We start from the raw sequence: 16275 nt of genomic DNA on the forward strand, positions 1-16275 counted from the left end.
TACCACTGAGAACAGTCTTTAGATCCATCCTCTTTGGAACCCCCTTTCAGGTAGTTGAAAGCAGCTATCAAATCCCCCCTCATTCTTCTCTTCTTCAGACTAAATAATCCCAGTTCCCTCAGCCTCTCCTCATAAATCATGTGTTCCAGTCCCCTAATCATTTTTGTTGCCCTCCGCTGGACTCTTTCCAATTTTTCCACATCCTTCTTGTAGTGTACTCCAGATGAGGTCTCACCAATGCCGAATAGAGGGGAATGATCATGTCCCTTGATCTGTTGGCAATGTTCCTACTTATACAGCCCAAAATGCCCTTAGTCTTCTTGGCAAGCAGGGCACACTGTAGACTCATATCCAGCTTCTCGTCCACTGTAATCCCTAGGTCCTTTTCTGCAGAACTGCTGCCTAGCCACTGGGTCCCTAGTCTGTAGCAGTGCATGGGAGTGCAATTACTTCCACATTTATTGAAAAACAAATCTGGTTTCTTTCATTTGTTTGCTGTTTGTAGATGACACTCTCAGTTAGATACCATTCTGTTCTTTCACTTGGGAAGCAGTTCTCAATAGCTCTAAAAAATGCCACTGTTACTTGTAACAGGTCTGCTTCTTATAACAACTTTGATTTGACCTGGCTATCAGTTATAGCAGCAATAACTAACTAGTCCCACACAAATAGTTGCAATGCCTCCCGTTGCCAGGAAAATCTGAAAGTGTTGCAATTTCCTCCTCTAGTGCTTAGCCAGGTTCCCTTCCAGACTGAGAGATTTAGGTGGCTTCTTTTACTCCAATTTCATCAGACACTATGTGTGACAGTGAAGTGGGTGGTAAGAGATAGTTCTTTATTTTCTGGCCTCCGTCTCTTGACATTTAATTTTTTGGGTGACCCCAACCATATTCCAGGATAGAGATCGAAGCAGTTGACTCAGGTGGCTGCTGTTTCAGGTGGGAAGACAACCCACTGCAAACCTAGTGCCATTAGAGACCTCGAGAGAGAATTTGTACTTTTTTTTTCTTTTTGGAAACCCGTGTGTTTTTTCCCTTGTGAGAGGGGGTTTTGTAGTTAAATGCTATGGTGGAATATCTGTTATCTAATGTACTGAATACGATTTCATCCATTGCCCTTTAAAACTTCAAATAAAAATGTTGGAGCATTGAAAAAAAGAACGCGTAGCCACTTGCATTCTACATCTTAATTTTCATATTACTCTGACGCCCCTTTTGTTTCAATGGACGGCCCAGGAAAGCTCTTTAAAGCCTGATTAACAAAGTCTTCAGAAGGCTGTAACAGTCACAAAAGCAACGTTGCAGGAGTCTACAAAGGGAGCAGGAAAAAAGACTCATCTAAATTTGAGTAAAGGTTAGGCTATGTGGGTAGAAAGACAAAAGAAACTAAATTACAATTGGGCTCTTAGTCATCCACATTATCTCAACTGATATTTTGTAAACAGTTTAATCATTGAGATTAATCATTTTCTTTCATTGGGGTGGGGGCGGAACCTTTTTAAACAGAGAAGATCTCATTCAGGATAGACAATGGCAATTTTATGATTGTACTTCTTCAGGCTTTTGTATTAAGAGATTTGATTTCTTTCAGCCTTTAAAAATGCAAATTAAGTCCTGCAAATGAATTAACATGGAGGTTAATCTTAAACTTCAAACATAACACTGTGAACGACAAACAAGCTGTATTGGTACTTACAGGCAACAGGTGGCTACTGTGTAGATGATCTTAGAAACATGCACCTTTATATGGTCACAGATCCACTGTATCGGTCTCCCAACCTCACTATTCTGTGTTGCTGCCGTGCCCTGTTACTACCTACTTATACCAGTTGACGAAACACAAACAATGTGAAATATGACACACAAGGAAATTCCCAAGCTTCCACCATATGGCACATTTTACCAGAGCAGCTTAGTTGAATGACAAATTGTTCAAAAAGGGGAAATCCAGGAGATTAATATACACTGATTAATTTAAAAAAAATGCATGCTCGATTTAGCCATAAATGTCTCCTAGACAGAAGAAAAACAATGACAATCTTGTTTTCTTGTTTCAGTTTTGCCGTTGGTCTATATTTTTCCTCAGCACAAGCCTGACATTTTGCTTACTCTATCATTCTTTGTAGATAATGTTATTTTACAATCCAACAAACATTTAGGAGTCTGATATAAAAATTTAGAACTGAATGTACAGCCCTTGAAAGATGGTACAGCCTTCCCCACACTACCCTGTCAATGCACTTTCAGCCTGGCATGGAGACACCACCTCAGAGGTGTCTTATACCCATTCATTGGCTTCTCTGCTGAGATATCCCTGCTAGTTATAATGAGTTTTGTCACTCTGATACCTGCCCTCTTAGAACCATGTTGTTCAACAACCCATGTCATATAGGTCACCAAAAGGACCTGTTAAATGGAATATCTCTACCAAAATGCTCTCTGGCTCATTACGACTCAGCCATCCAGTCAAAGATACTGGGTCAGATTCTTTTCTCCTGACTGGCTACTTTTCACTGTTCAGACAGAGTGAAGGAGCTAGAATGTGAACACAGACGGTCAGCTGAGAATTCCCCTGGTGGGAGACTATTTGTGTTTGTAGAAATCACTCAAAAAAGAATATTTGCAGAAATAATTTCAAGTAATACTCCATCTAGACACAGAAATTGGTCCCTATACTTGGAACAGTGTTTTTCCTACAAGTCAAGAAGCCTCTCTCTTTCTTCAAATTCCTCCATAAAACCCTTTTCTTTTGGATAACTTTCCAAAGTTGACCTCCTCTCTGGCATTATCTGCACACACTGTAGGTTTGATCTTTGATCTGTATATTGTATTTGCTGGAATTGGAGTGAAAGATGATTGGGGCTGAGCTTTCTTTCTTTCTCTTTCTTAAGCAGCACATCCACTTGCTATGCTCTCTAATGCTATGGAGGTGGGAGACACATAAGTACCTGAACAGAGCAGAAAGGATAATAACCTCCCACACAGAGAAGCATACATGCAGCCCCTGAAATATCACAATAAATATACATGAAGGGATTTTCAGAGGAGTGTAACACAAAGATTTTAATTCAGGAAATTGTCCCATCTCCTGCCCAAATAACTTGTCTCTGGGTTTCCTCTCAAACCTGGATTTCCCCTAGAGGAAAATAGCAAGTTCTTACAGTCTTTCTTTAAAGGGGTTGGGGGAAATAAAGCAATTAATGTGTTTATATTATGGCTTGAAGCAAAGGCATTGACTTCAATGACCTTTGGATCAGGGCCTAAATGAGAAAGGAATTTGGTTGCATCATCCTTTTCCAGCTCACACTTGGTTTAGCCGCAAAGCAGTCTCACTACTGTTGAGAGTGCCAGGTTAACAGTTCTCCACAGAGAACAGAGGAGTGATTCAACCCCTCTCAGAACAGCACAGCTAGGTCGCTTTTCTCCTTAGCTGGACAGCTGCCATTTCCTCTACTCACCAGGACTTCCCAGACTGTCCTCACTGGTGTCTAATTTCAGATCACTTTGTTGGCAAAGTATGGCTAGCAGCTTTAGTTGTTCTCATATGGAACCAGCTGATGCAGAATCCTCACCCAACCTAACTCCAAACTGGCCTTCCTCACTAGCCCCACATGGGTTGACCTGGAGACCAACTCCACAGCATGTTGGGGATGCACAAAGGGTAGTAAAAAGGGTCTTGCACATCCCTCCTCATCACAAGTTAATTTTATCCCAGTAACTAATATTGCTTGAAATAAGTTTGCCACAGTTGTTCTCTCTTATTTAAATATAATTTTCTACCACTCTTAACCAAGAGCACAACTGGAGCAGGAGAGAGAAGAACTGGTGCTTAAAAGGATGTTAAGAACAATTACTACAATTCGCAGCATCATTTTAAAAGCTTTAAACCCTCAAAGCTAGGCCATGTCTCTTGGCGTCTTTTCGTAGTTCCCAAGGGCATATGCAGAAGAAATCCTTGTTCAGCAGAGGTTGCTTGTAGAGGTTTCACAGTATTCTGTGGCTCTGCCCCCACAGTTTTCCAATTCAGGAGCCTTTGAGACAGCAGAACATTCTATAGGGGAACTTTACTCTATAGGCAGGCGAAATCTCAGTAAACCAGCTACTAACAGGCCATGATGAGCGTGAAAAACTCTGGAAAAATAAATACTGAAAATGTTGAGAGGAGGACGTGTTTCTCTTGATCAAACAGAGGCAAGTCCCTAGTGTCAGGAAGCTAGGGAATGGGATTTAAAAAGAAATGCTTGCTAACTAGTTCCATAAAATGATTAATTCAACTTTTAGCTGGATTAATCACCAGGTCATGAAACTGGTTTGTCTGCTGAGTAAAGGACAGATCTTCAGTTGGTGTAAATTAGCATAACTCCATAAAAGTAACTTGACCTATGCTGTTTTATTCCAACTGAGGATCTGGCCCACCAAATCAAAACCATGGAGAACAGCCAACTCTTCCAAAATACTTCCATGGCATGGCTGGAAAGCTCATGTAGGCAAAGGCACAAAAGACCCATCATCTCTTCTGAAGAGAGGTTGCATTCTGCATTACCACCTGAAATGATGCTCAAGTAGACGTTTGCAGGAAATTTAAATTATTTATTGATCAAGTTTTCCATAAAATATTTATTTATGAAATTCACAGACATGTAGATTTAATTTAAGAAAAAGTGCCTCATTCTGTCACAGCAGTAAGAAAATATATTGAAACTTACAAATTTGGCACTAATATGCATATTTTTAGAAGTTTTCAAGGAACCCTACTGTATATTTTGATTAGGAAAAGAAAGAATACTTCACCCATTACCAGTTAAGTGAACAATTGGTTAGCCTCACATTTTTGGGATAGCTACTGAATATTCATGAGAGATCATATTAAAGAGGAACTCAAGCATTTGCTAGCTCAGATCCAAAGGAAAAAAAGAAAGACAACACAGCAGTTAAAGGCAGTTCTGCTACCTGATTAATGTTTACCTTGCTATGAAGTACTTTCAGTGTATGCATAATGGAACAAACAGACAAACTCAACTTAAATAATCACACTTATTACTGAAAAATGTCATTGTTTCTATTCAACAATAAAATTATGTGTTTTAAAATAAAACCTACTAATGGATTCTTTGTTGATTTTAAAACTATTTCTGAACAAGATACTTCCTAATCTGAATAACCTACATGCAAAAATCAGTAATTTCACTGTTTCAGGTTGCTTTTACATTTTATATGTAGTTTGCAAAAATCTACTTGTGTGATAAGAAAATTGGATGAAAATCTTTGCCACATTAACATTACATTTCTATTTACCTAACTCTCTAAAGATGTTCTCTTTATTTACCTGTCTTGTTTTTGACTTATAATTAAGTAAATTTTAGAGCACTGTAAACCAAGGATATCTGTCACTATTCTTTATTTTTCTTAGAGAAAGAGGTTTATGTCTGAGATCAGAAACCCCACCCCAACTATGGGTTAGATTTTTAAGGACACAAACTGTAATAAGAAGTGATGCATAAATGGTGCTGCTCTACGAAGATTTCAGGGAAGAGCTGTTGTTCCTGGGGAGAAGTAATTTAATGGAAGATTCCCAGAATTTATTTTGCTAGTATTTAATGTAAAAGTTAGACATACTGTTTTCCGGAATTGTTTAACTTCTCTGGATGGACAAAACATTTTTTTTGGTATAACTGTTGAGTTACAATGCACCTTCGCTATCCAGTTATTTAGCATTGAACAGAATGCAAGAAAGGTAACGCCAAGTCAAGAGAAATAACTATTACTCAGCAAGAATCTGAATGTCGATACACTGCAGTTTTTCCATCTTGGAAAAAGATATAGCTCAAGTAGTTCCTACGTTTTACAAGAACAGTTGTTTTTTTTTTTAAAAGGAGGTAGAATTGGAAGATTTGCAAAAAGACACTTGTATATACAATCACCAGATTTCTAATGAAAGCAAGCTAGAAGGGGACACTGCCAACTTATTTAGATCCAACTCAGACTAATTTTGAGCTGCTAGAGGGAACTGTTCTCTGGATTTTAAATATCAATGTTTGTAAATCCACTATTTAATCAATGAGAAATTAAGCAGCAAAAATAAATCATCATCCACAAAATTTGCATTAGTCACACCCCAATGCAATCTGTACTCTCCCTGTGCTGCCTTCTAACTGTTAACTAACATTGGTTCCTAGAACTACTGTATGTATAATTATACAGCTCTTCTTAAACATGAAGTAGTAAGTAGAAAGGCTTACACATTTTTAGTGATGCAGTACTAGAAACAATGTGAAGTCAAAAATATCAGCAATCAAATGGAAGGGACAAAATTAGACAGAAAAAAAAAGATTTGTTTTCCAAAACTTCTGAGATGGGGGGAGGGGGGAAATCAAACTATAGAAAATGAAACATAAAATTGAAAAAAGTTACTACAGAGAATTCAACAGCATCCAGTTGAGTGTACAGAGCAAGTAATATGGAGGACAGCTTCCAGTCTTTCTCTGCTGCTAAGTATGGAGGATGAGATCCTCAGCTAGTCTAAATCGGTATAGCTCTATATACGAAAATGGAGTTATGGACTTTACATCAGCTGAGGATCTGGTCCAGAGTTGCTTTTCCTCCTATAAAGCCTTGATTAGGGCTCAGCAATCGGATACATCACGTTTTCCAAATATAAGAAGCCAGTACAAATCATGAGATATGCACCGAGTATACAATAAAATCTCCTGGGGGGAGAGGGGGGAAGCGTGCCCTAACATCAACTCTTTGAATATGCTTTCAGAAGTAAAGTTCTTTAGTGAGCATGGAGACCACACAGGGTATCTGCTTCTTTTCGCTGAAGCGTGGGTCATCCGACTTTGATTCATAGTTTGTGGCCACCATGTAGTTGACCCTGGTGAGGATCTGCATTATCTCAAGTTGTTTCCCATGATCATTTAGCATGGAGCACAAAGACTGCACAAACCATGAGCCTCTCTCTGGGTTCCTCCAGGAAAAATAACCTACAAGGAGCGAGAGAGATAAGAAAGCACATGGATTATCTTTCCTCCCTTATTGGCACGTAGAGGGGAATGGGACTCTGTGTTCAGAAAAGAATTAGATAAGTTCATGGAGGATAGGTCCATCAATGGCTATTAGCCAAGAATATTAGGGATGCAACCTAATGATCTGGCTGTCCCTAAACCTCTGAATGCCAGAAGCTGTGACTGGACAGAGGATGGATTACTTGATAAACTGCCCTGTTCTGTTCATTTCCTCTGAAGCATCTGGCACCAGCCGCTGTTGGAAGACAGGATACTGGGCTAGATGAACCACTGATCTGACCCATTATGGCCATTTTTATGTTCTTATGTCATGACCCACTTTTGAAGCAATTTAGAAAAGAAGCTAATAATTCTTAGCCCTTATACAGCACATTCTACATCATCAAGATAGTATCTATAATTAATTAAGCCTCACAATACCCATATGAGGTATCACTATTACAATTTCACCAATGGGGAAACTGATTTAAGGGATGAAATTTTGTGCTGTGCATCTGAGGATATGCTGTGTTCTGCAGCCTTACCAGCACATGCCCACTATGCCAGGACTTGGAAAGGGTCCTCAGAACACAGCCTTTCAGCTGTCTTCCAGACTACCGGTGCCAGAGAATTTCCCCCTGACTGCCTCTGGAGCTTTCAGAGCCCCCTTTATGACACTCCAGCCCTTTGATGCAGGGTAAATGGGGCAGTTTATGACCTGAGGAGTTTATGATTTGCTCAATGTTGCACAGTGTGTCATCAACAAAGCTTGGTCTAGAATTCAGGAGTTATTGACTTTGATGCCCATGTTCAGTCCACTATACTTCAGCATGTATTTTAAGCAACTTATTTCTGTTCCTTTAAAGAAGTTTTCATGGCCAGAACTTCATTTTCAGCTTTGTAGTCTTTATTTTGTGTACTTTATATTTAACTCCTACCGCCACCAAACATCATAATTCCTATTCCCAGAGCACTACAGATATACAGAATATTTTTTCTTTAATAACACTTTTTATTAAAAAAGAAGAGTAGAACAACAGAGGTAAGTGAAGTACTGAAAGGCAAAGAAAGCTAGTCTGGCACTTCTATTTATTATCCTTTCCACAATAAAATGGATAAACTGTCACTCAGTAAAATTACAAGAAAATATACTTAACAGGCAAATGATTTTGTCCCAAAATATTCAATTTCTTTTACATTTACTTATCCATACTTAGGGGCTGAATTTCTAAAGTTCAGGTGCAAAAATGCATGCCTAATTGCCAATGCAGCCAATTGCATATGGATGTCAGCCTGTCTTTCCCATTACTTACCTGGCACTGTGGAATATGCAAGGAGAAAATCTGCTTCTACTGGAATCTTGTATCTTTGATTGGCATCTGTTACCCCCGTGTTGTTTGCAGGTCCAGAATCTGTCTGTATCCCATCATCAAATGCAGATCCTCTACATGCCTGAAAACATGGTAAAGACAAGAAGAGCGTGTCTAAAATGGGAAAATTGGTCATGTTTTAAAAACTGTTGGTTACTGTGATTTAACTGAAAATTTAAAACAGGACTTTGCACCGAGTATAGACAGGGAAAGTCTTGTTGGAAAGTGTGTTAGTTGATCATCCTGAACCGTAGGGGGAGTCTAGGGTTGACCACAACTAGTGATACATTTTTAAACATGATATATCCTTATCTACACAAAGTACAAAATCCTGTTTAGAACTGGGTTAGTTAAAATATGTTCGCTAACATTTTAAACCATAACCAATTTGGCTAGTCTACTAGTTTATTAGTTTGAGTGTTTGATCAATTATGTCCGTAAATTACTGTCAAGGCTGAATCCCCACTCTGGCACCTCAAGTGCAGGAAGTCGGGGCCCGCAAGGATTTTAAAAATGAATACTTGCCATTCCAGGCTTGTATTACACTCCCAAGGTTACAGCTTCTCTCATCTTGGCTTGGTAAATGCTGACACCACCCAAATGCAAAAAAACACATTTGAACCCAGGAAGGAGCACTTGGGAATTCCTCAAGCCCTTTCACCCCGCCCACCCCTGGGGAAGAGCTGAGAAAGAAAACAAAGGAAATTAGGTGTGGCTACTAGCTAATCAAACAACATACACAAACCTCTTAGGACACCAAAAATCCAATCCTGTTCTTAAAAAAGGTAAATTTTATTAAAAACAAAAACGAAAAAAATACATCTGGAACTTAGGCTTTTTGCTAGATTTTAAAAGAAAAAATTACAAAAATTAAGCTCCCAAAATAGCTTTCTTGGGGGTTCAGCTTAAAGGTTACAAGCAAACAAAAGCATCTGGGGTTACCACAGAGGAGATCCACAAGCCAAAATAAAGAATAAACCTGATCGCATCTAGCTTAGAGTGACCAGATGTCCCGATTTTATAGGGACAGTCATATTTTTTGGGTCTTTTTCTTATACAGGCTCCTATTACCCCCTACCCCCGTCCCGATTTTCCACACTTGCTGTCTGGTCACCCTAGTCTAGCTAAACATTCCTAATTTACTTACATATTTGCGGGGTTTCAAATAAGTAATTCTATGTATGATTTGATGAATTTTCATACCTGGTTCATGCCTTATGCAGCATTCCTGCTTATTGCATTGCTGCTCCGTCTCCTTCTCCGGAGAACAGCAGCAAAGGGAAAGTTTTTTTCCCAATTTTAAAAAGTTCTACCTTCCCAATGGCTCTTTTGGTCAGGTGCCCACTTCCTTTTACTTTACCTGTGGGCTTGTTAACCCTTTACAGGTAAAGCGAGTAGAGAACAGCTACTAAGAGGAATTTTATAGCTAACTTGCTGGCTGGGTGTCCATAAACGGGAGCTACCCGCCCTTTATTTATCACAGTTACAAGAAATGTAAATGTTACTGTGCAGTGTAACAATGAAGTACAGAATTATATGTTCTCCTTAGTACCAAAGTCATTCACTGTCATGCCACTGTAGTACTTTACATGTTTAACATTTATACAATTACAAAATACAAATCCCTTCTTTTTTTAATATTTATTTATTTATTATTTAGCTATGCTGTGTGGTGAGTTGACACGTTGGAATGAACTCCAGACAAGTATTTTTCACCTCTTGATGAAAGCTCATCTCTGATTGAAAGCTGTTACCATTTGATTGCTGTTTGGTAGGACTATGTGCAAGGAATTGGTTGTTTGTACTGGGAAACTGTACACACCACAAGTGTCACTCTCACACTCTTGCTGGCAATCTGCAGAGGGCCAAGAGTCTGAATGCTGTACTTCTTACCCTCCACAACAGGTGGAGTGGCATAGGGAAGATGGTGGAGTGGCATAAGGGAACTTTCACTCCTGCTGCCACCCCAAAATCTACATACTAAACAGATAAATAGGGGGCTTCAGTCCCCTAGGCTGTCAACTGGGCACCTTTCACCAGCACAGCAGGTCACTGACAAGTTTCAGTAAAACATTATTAATTGTATGTATAATGTAATAATACACTATAATAATTGCATGCACAGATTTCTCCTGACAGAATGCAATAGTCTATAGGGACAACCTGTGGTCACAAAAATTTGGACAGTAATGCTATCTGTATTTGGGTACCATCTACAATGTGCTCAGCTCTTCCTACACACCCAGGAAGACAATCCTTCCGCCTGAAGAGCTTGTATTACCATCTAGGAAGAGAAGCAACATACAAGAGCTGGGAGGAGAGACTTGCAATGAAAATATGTACATTTTTACACATTTGTATTATATACACATGTGATATATTGTCAAATGCACAACATCTATAGCCAGCTACCCTCCAATCTACGATTTGCTGGTCAAACATCTTTGTAAACTGGTAACTCTTTTCCTCCCAGAAGTATCTACTTTGTAAGGTTGTTACCTGGATGAAAAATAATTTGGGTTTGCCTATCAGAGTTTTACACTTGTCTCCTCTGAAGAATGTGGTCAGATCCTTGATTTCCAAAATTCCATCAGTGCCATAAATGAAGCCCTCTTCCCCATGGCTTAAAAAGATACAGGCAAAGCAAGCAGCATCACTGTGGTTCTCATCTGCAGCTGCAAATCAAATAACATTTTCTCAGCACAAAGGAAATCGCATTAAATTTAATATAAGTGAAAGAACTATAAACAGCATCTCTTTGCAGCACTAGATGTACAGTGGGACCTTCTATGCAACTCCAACCAGGGAAGTGATTTTTCAGTGCCACAGATTGCATGTGAGGGGAAACAAACCACTTGTGGATAATTGGGAGAGTATCCGGGGAGCAGGGACTGAGCTCTGTACCAGACCCAAGATCTGGGCAGGCAGAGCAACTGGCATAGGCCACTTTCTCAGTTGAGTAAAACCAGGGAATAAAATAGCTCTGAATTAAGGGGAAAAACATGAAAGCTTCAGTCTGTTCTGATACCATGTCTTTTATTATATGGAAAAGTACATCAACACGAGGAACTTGAACTGTTACCTTGCTTGAGTAATTTCTTCATATCATAACAGCATCGATCATTGTACGTAACAACGTCAAATCCTAACCTTCTAAAACATTTAGAAAGCTCTCCAGCATCTTTATCGGTGCCATTGCGTGTAAACATACCTGGCAGAAAATGAAGAACACCACAGCTGGCTACACACAAAGCAAAGCAAATAACTTGAATGGTCACAGGTGACTTTCTAGATTATAATTTACTGCCTAGCTTAGAAAAGAATATGGTGACGTGATTTTGAAACAAACATTCACAAATAACCCCATTATCTTCGGATCCACCTGCAAGATTTTTAGCTTTTATTTAAAATAATGCAAGGTTCAATGTTAAAATGGGCCTGGGCCTGCAAAGTGCTTCGTATCCTCAGCATCTTGCAGAGTAGGGCCTGTGGCCTTCTCTCTCTCTGGTGTGGTTAGGCAGTACAACTCATGTGTACAGCATTCAAAGATAAGAACAATGGGAGGGTGTGGAGAGTTTTTTTTAAAAAAACAAACAAACAAACTTGTTATATTTAAACACAAACAAAACCACAAACCACAAAATGCTTTGAAGTCAGAAAAACTATAGTTAAGGTTTCAACTTTAATTTAGTCCCATGTCCTCAACCTCCCTCCCTTGCAGACCAGAAATCCCCAACAACTCCCATACAAAGGAAATGGATATAAGCTCTTTGAGGCAAGCACTTCCACTTACTATGTTTATACAGTGCTTAGGAAAAAGGGGTTCTGATCTGGAGGAGGCTCCAAGGCACTACCACAATAGAAATGTTATATAATATCACCTTCCCTCTTGTGTGCATTAATAAGGTAATTTGGTTTTGTTCTGTGAAGATATGACACCCACTCTGCGGCATAAACCAGGTAAGGGGGAGGGGAAATCTCCAGATTGTATTGGGAAGACTTACATACTGCTCAATTTGGATTTTCGGCCTATGACAGCATTGGCCCATATGACCGCTTGGGACATTTATAATTCAGGATGGAGGTCATGGAAAAAGTTCAAATTTTACCAACATAGCATGGAAGCTGGGTGCACAGGATAACATGGTAAAGCAAGCTGGTAAGTTCTTTGAGACATGAACCACATGGTATAGCAAAAGGGGGCCTCTGGGCACTGCTGTAGTGGATAGATGTGAAGTAGGCAGAGAAATGGTTAAAGCAATTTCCCACGCAAGAAAAATATTTATCAAAGTTCCATGTCTTTAAAAAAATAAAAAGAAAGAAAAAAGAAAAAAGTGTGTGTGTCGGGGAAGAGGGCTTGTTCATCAACTGATGTTAAAGCCATTGTAAAGAATGTTAATGCAGAGGGTGGGAAACAAATTGAAGCATGAGACAAGCACAAGAAATACCTGTTTGGTCCTCAAAATTTTTGTTGTTTATAATAATACATTTGCCAACTTTCTTGTAGTCCATATTATACTTGAATGTTGGGTTAACAATTCGGCACTGGTTATCGACAGGGGCCTCTGGCTGCTGTTCCTGTCCATTCTTCTTTTTCCTGTGAGAACAAAACCAGAAGGGATGTTGAATGACAGAAATCACATGCTCTGTAGCCCCTTATTTTATTCCAGAATCGCTGCCACCCTACCTTTTTTCTTCTTCTTTTACCTACAGAGTCCTCTATATTCTAGATAGACCTGTAAAGATCATCCCATACAAAAACTCTGACCCTGCATGTCACAATCATCATCCTTTAGTTTGGGAGTCCAGTTGGAACTACAATCCTGCAGCCTATGGTCCCAGTCACAACCTACCAGCCTACTTCACTGCAAACAGTTCAAGGAAGAAATGATTGGGATTTCTTTGGAGCTATCCACTGCTGCTCCCCAAAATCAGCCAGAGGGTTCAAGGAACAGTTCAAGGAAGAAATGATTGGGATTTCTTTGGAGCTATCCACTGCTGCTCCCCAAAATCAGCCAGAAGGTTTTGAGCTGACCTTATGACCTGGCAGGAACCAGTGGACTGACCCAACAGGCCCCTTTGCTCTACAAGCCCTGGGAGTAACAACGCAGGATGAAAATGTTCCCACTCCTAAAAGTAACATACGACCTAGTGACATATGTAAACTTTGTCTGCCAATGAAGTATCAAATGCCTATTATAGAAAGTGAATGTGACTTCAATTTTTGGTTTAAACACCTGTATCTTTAACCTGAGCTAGTGCACTACACCTGGGAACAGCACTCTTCTTATGATTTTCTCATAATACAACAAAATTTTAGAAAGATAAAAATACACTTCTTTCATGTAATTACATACTGTACTTCCTCCTGAGTAATGAAAGACTTCAGTTGTATTAGAGTCAAGAGGACCTTTTCTATAGAGAGATGACAGGAAGATTACTCACAGTTTTTACTGTAAGTGAAGTTTTAAAACAAACAAAACCACGGCAATAAAGTTGTTCCTCTAGCTAATTTTAGGTGGGGGAAGTGTATCGGAAGTTAGCTGCTATTTCAGGCCCTGATTTTACTATAGGTAGAGCCAATGGGGCCTGATCAGTCTGTTGGCAGGGGTCTGGCAGTAGGCATCTGGTGCTGGCAAGGTCTCCTACACAGGGACTACAGCAATGCAAACTACCTGTAGCCTCTGCGCTGCTTATAAAACAAAAGTCAGATGATAACAGTCGACAAAGGGCCTGATTTAACCCCCCCCCGAGGCCAATGGGAGTCTTTCCAGTGACTTCAGTGAACTTTGGATCATATTCAACATCTGAAGTGATGGTCAGGGAGGGGGCAGAGGACCTGAATCAGCAGATCTCTTAGGTTTATCTAGTCCAGTATCCTGCCTCCAACAGTGTCTGTTGCTGGATGCCCCAGGGGAAGGCATATCTCCGGTCCTCAACACTATATTATAGGGGGAAATTTCTTTTTAATACAAAGAATTAAAGGTTCATCATACAAGGATGATGGGCCTATATCCTTGCAATTTTAGCCTAATTAACCTAATTACTACTGCTATTCTTATTCCTCTATCTAAGCCGTTGTAGAAAGTTACCAAGCTATTTGCCTCAACCATATCCTGCAGCAGTGAGAGCTCAAGTTGATTAATTGTTGTCTATAAAAATGCATTTTCTTTTTTCCCCCCCAATTTAAAAATGGTTGCCTTTTAGCTTTGAGTGCCCTCTTGCTCTAGTATTAGGGTCAGGGTAAGCAAGAAACCAGGCTGCTCTTCTTAATGCTATTTGTCATTTTTATATGCAATCTCTTTTCCATTTTTAAATGGTCGTCCTTTAACTTCAAGTGTCCTCTTGTTCTGCTGATAAGGGACAGCACCTAGGAGGCCTTCACTGCACCATTCATTATGGTACTGTACTTCCATCATATTTCCTCTCTCTCTTCTCCTTAGATTACTAAAGCTCCTGAATAGTCTCTAGTTATGCAAAAAGAAAAGGAGTACTTGTGGCACCTTAGAGACTAACCAATTTATTTGAGCATGAGCTTTCGTGAGCTACAGCTCACTTCATCGGAAAGCTCACGAAAGCTCATGCTCAAATAAATTGGTTAGTCTCTAAGGTGCCACAAGTACTCCTTTTCTTTTTGCGAATACAGACTAACACGGCTGTTACTCTGAAACCTGTCTCTAGTTATGGAGACTCTCAAAAGCATTTAATATTTCAAAGTTAAACTTTCTGGTAGTCAGCCATTTGCCTGCTTGATACTCTCATTCCTTCAGATTGTTTGTGGGCTTTGGAAGCAATCAGAACAGTCAAGGCAATTATTCAACTTTGCCCTAAGTGGAGGTACCAGAAAGAAAAGGAGTCCTTGTGGCACCTTAGAGACTAACCAATTTATTTGAGCATGAGCTTTTGTGAGCTACAGCTCACTTCATCAGATGCATACCGTGGAAACTGCAGCAGACTTTATATATACACAGAGAATACACGGCTGTTACTCTGGTACCAGAAAGAGTTATCCACATTTAGCTCCACAATATAGGACTATTAAATTTGACTTTCAAGGAGGGCTTCAATTTTTATTTTATTCTAAAATTATCTTTCCCGTCTGTAATCTGATCCTGTAGTAATACACAAGATCTGGCAAAGATGCTAGGAAAGGCAATTTCAAAATAAGAGCAGAGCATTAAAAATTTTATATCCAGGTAAATGCACAGTATACAGCGTCCTCAACCCATGATGGTTTCAGGCTTATGCAGCTTTTGGTTTTGACAGAAAAAATATTTTAACTGGTTTCCTAAATAAAGAAGCACTGTTGATACATGCAATATAACATCCTCAAGTGGCATCAGCACACAATTATTGTTAATTTACAGGATGCACCCATCCCATGAACATTCCTTGACACACTTTCCCATGGCATCCAGTAAACCCATTGTCTTCCCAACTGCATATAAAAACCTGGACTCTTCCCAAAACCCAGCTATATAGTCCCCATCAAATATTTTAACTGATCCCTATTACAGTGTGAGATCTTCTCCAGACACGCAAGAATGTATTCCATTTCTCTGTTGTTCCTGCGTGACATGTAAGGCACGGTTCTGAGAAGAGAGCAGGACCTGCAAGTTCTGTTGACTTCAATGGAAACCGAAGGGACAAGACAGTCACTCAGTACCTCTCAGGATCAGACCCACAGTGTACTTACTGGCAGTCAACAAAGCAATTCTAGCAAATTCCTCCTGGTCATAGTCCAAGCCAATGCCTGACAAATCACTAAGGAACAAACTTGTGGTGTATGTACATACTGGATCTTCAACCCAGATACCACGGAATCTGTTATTTGACTCCAACTTTTCGATCACCCTATGTCTCCACATACCCAAATGGCAAATACAAATTGCCATACTGGAC

The 16275-nt window shown here is 39.6% G+C and overlaps 1 protein-coding gene across 5 annotated transcripts in view; it reads right to left on the reverse strand.

Annotated features, from left to right (window-relative positions):
* Window positions 1–4568: 4568 nt before the first annotated feature.
* CASP7 (caspase 7) overlaps window positions 4569–16275 on the reverse strand; it is a 33872-nt gene continuing 22165 nt past the window's right edge. For 4 of the 5 annotated variants that reach the window (XM_077823119.1, XM_077823117.1, XM_077823120.1 and 1 more), the window contains 5 exons: window positions 12822–12970; window positions 11456–11584; window positions 10873–11048; window positions 8317–8455; window positions 4569–6982 (listed from right to left, as the gene is read on the reverse strand). In XM_077823119.1, coding sequence (XP_077679245.1) covers window positions 6759–6982; window positions 8317–8455; window positions 10873–11048; window positions 11456–11584; window positions 12822–12970 — 817 coding nt within the window. In that variant the 3' untranslated portion in view covers window positions 4569–6758. The remainder of the gene's footprint in view (window positions 6983–8316; window positions 8456–10872; window positions 11049–11455; window positions 11585–12821; window positions 12971–16275) is intronic. The other variant, XM_077823121.1, reaches the window with a different exon arrangement.

Source organism: Eretmochelys imbricata, chromosome 7 (genome assembly GCF_965152235.1).
Source record: "Eretmochelys imbricata isolate rEreImb1 chromosome 7, rEreImb1.hap1, whole genome shotgun sequence".
Lineage (NCBI taxonomy): Eukaryota > Metazoa > Chordata > Testudines > Cheloniidae > Eretmochelys > Eretmochelys imbricata.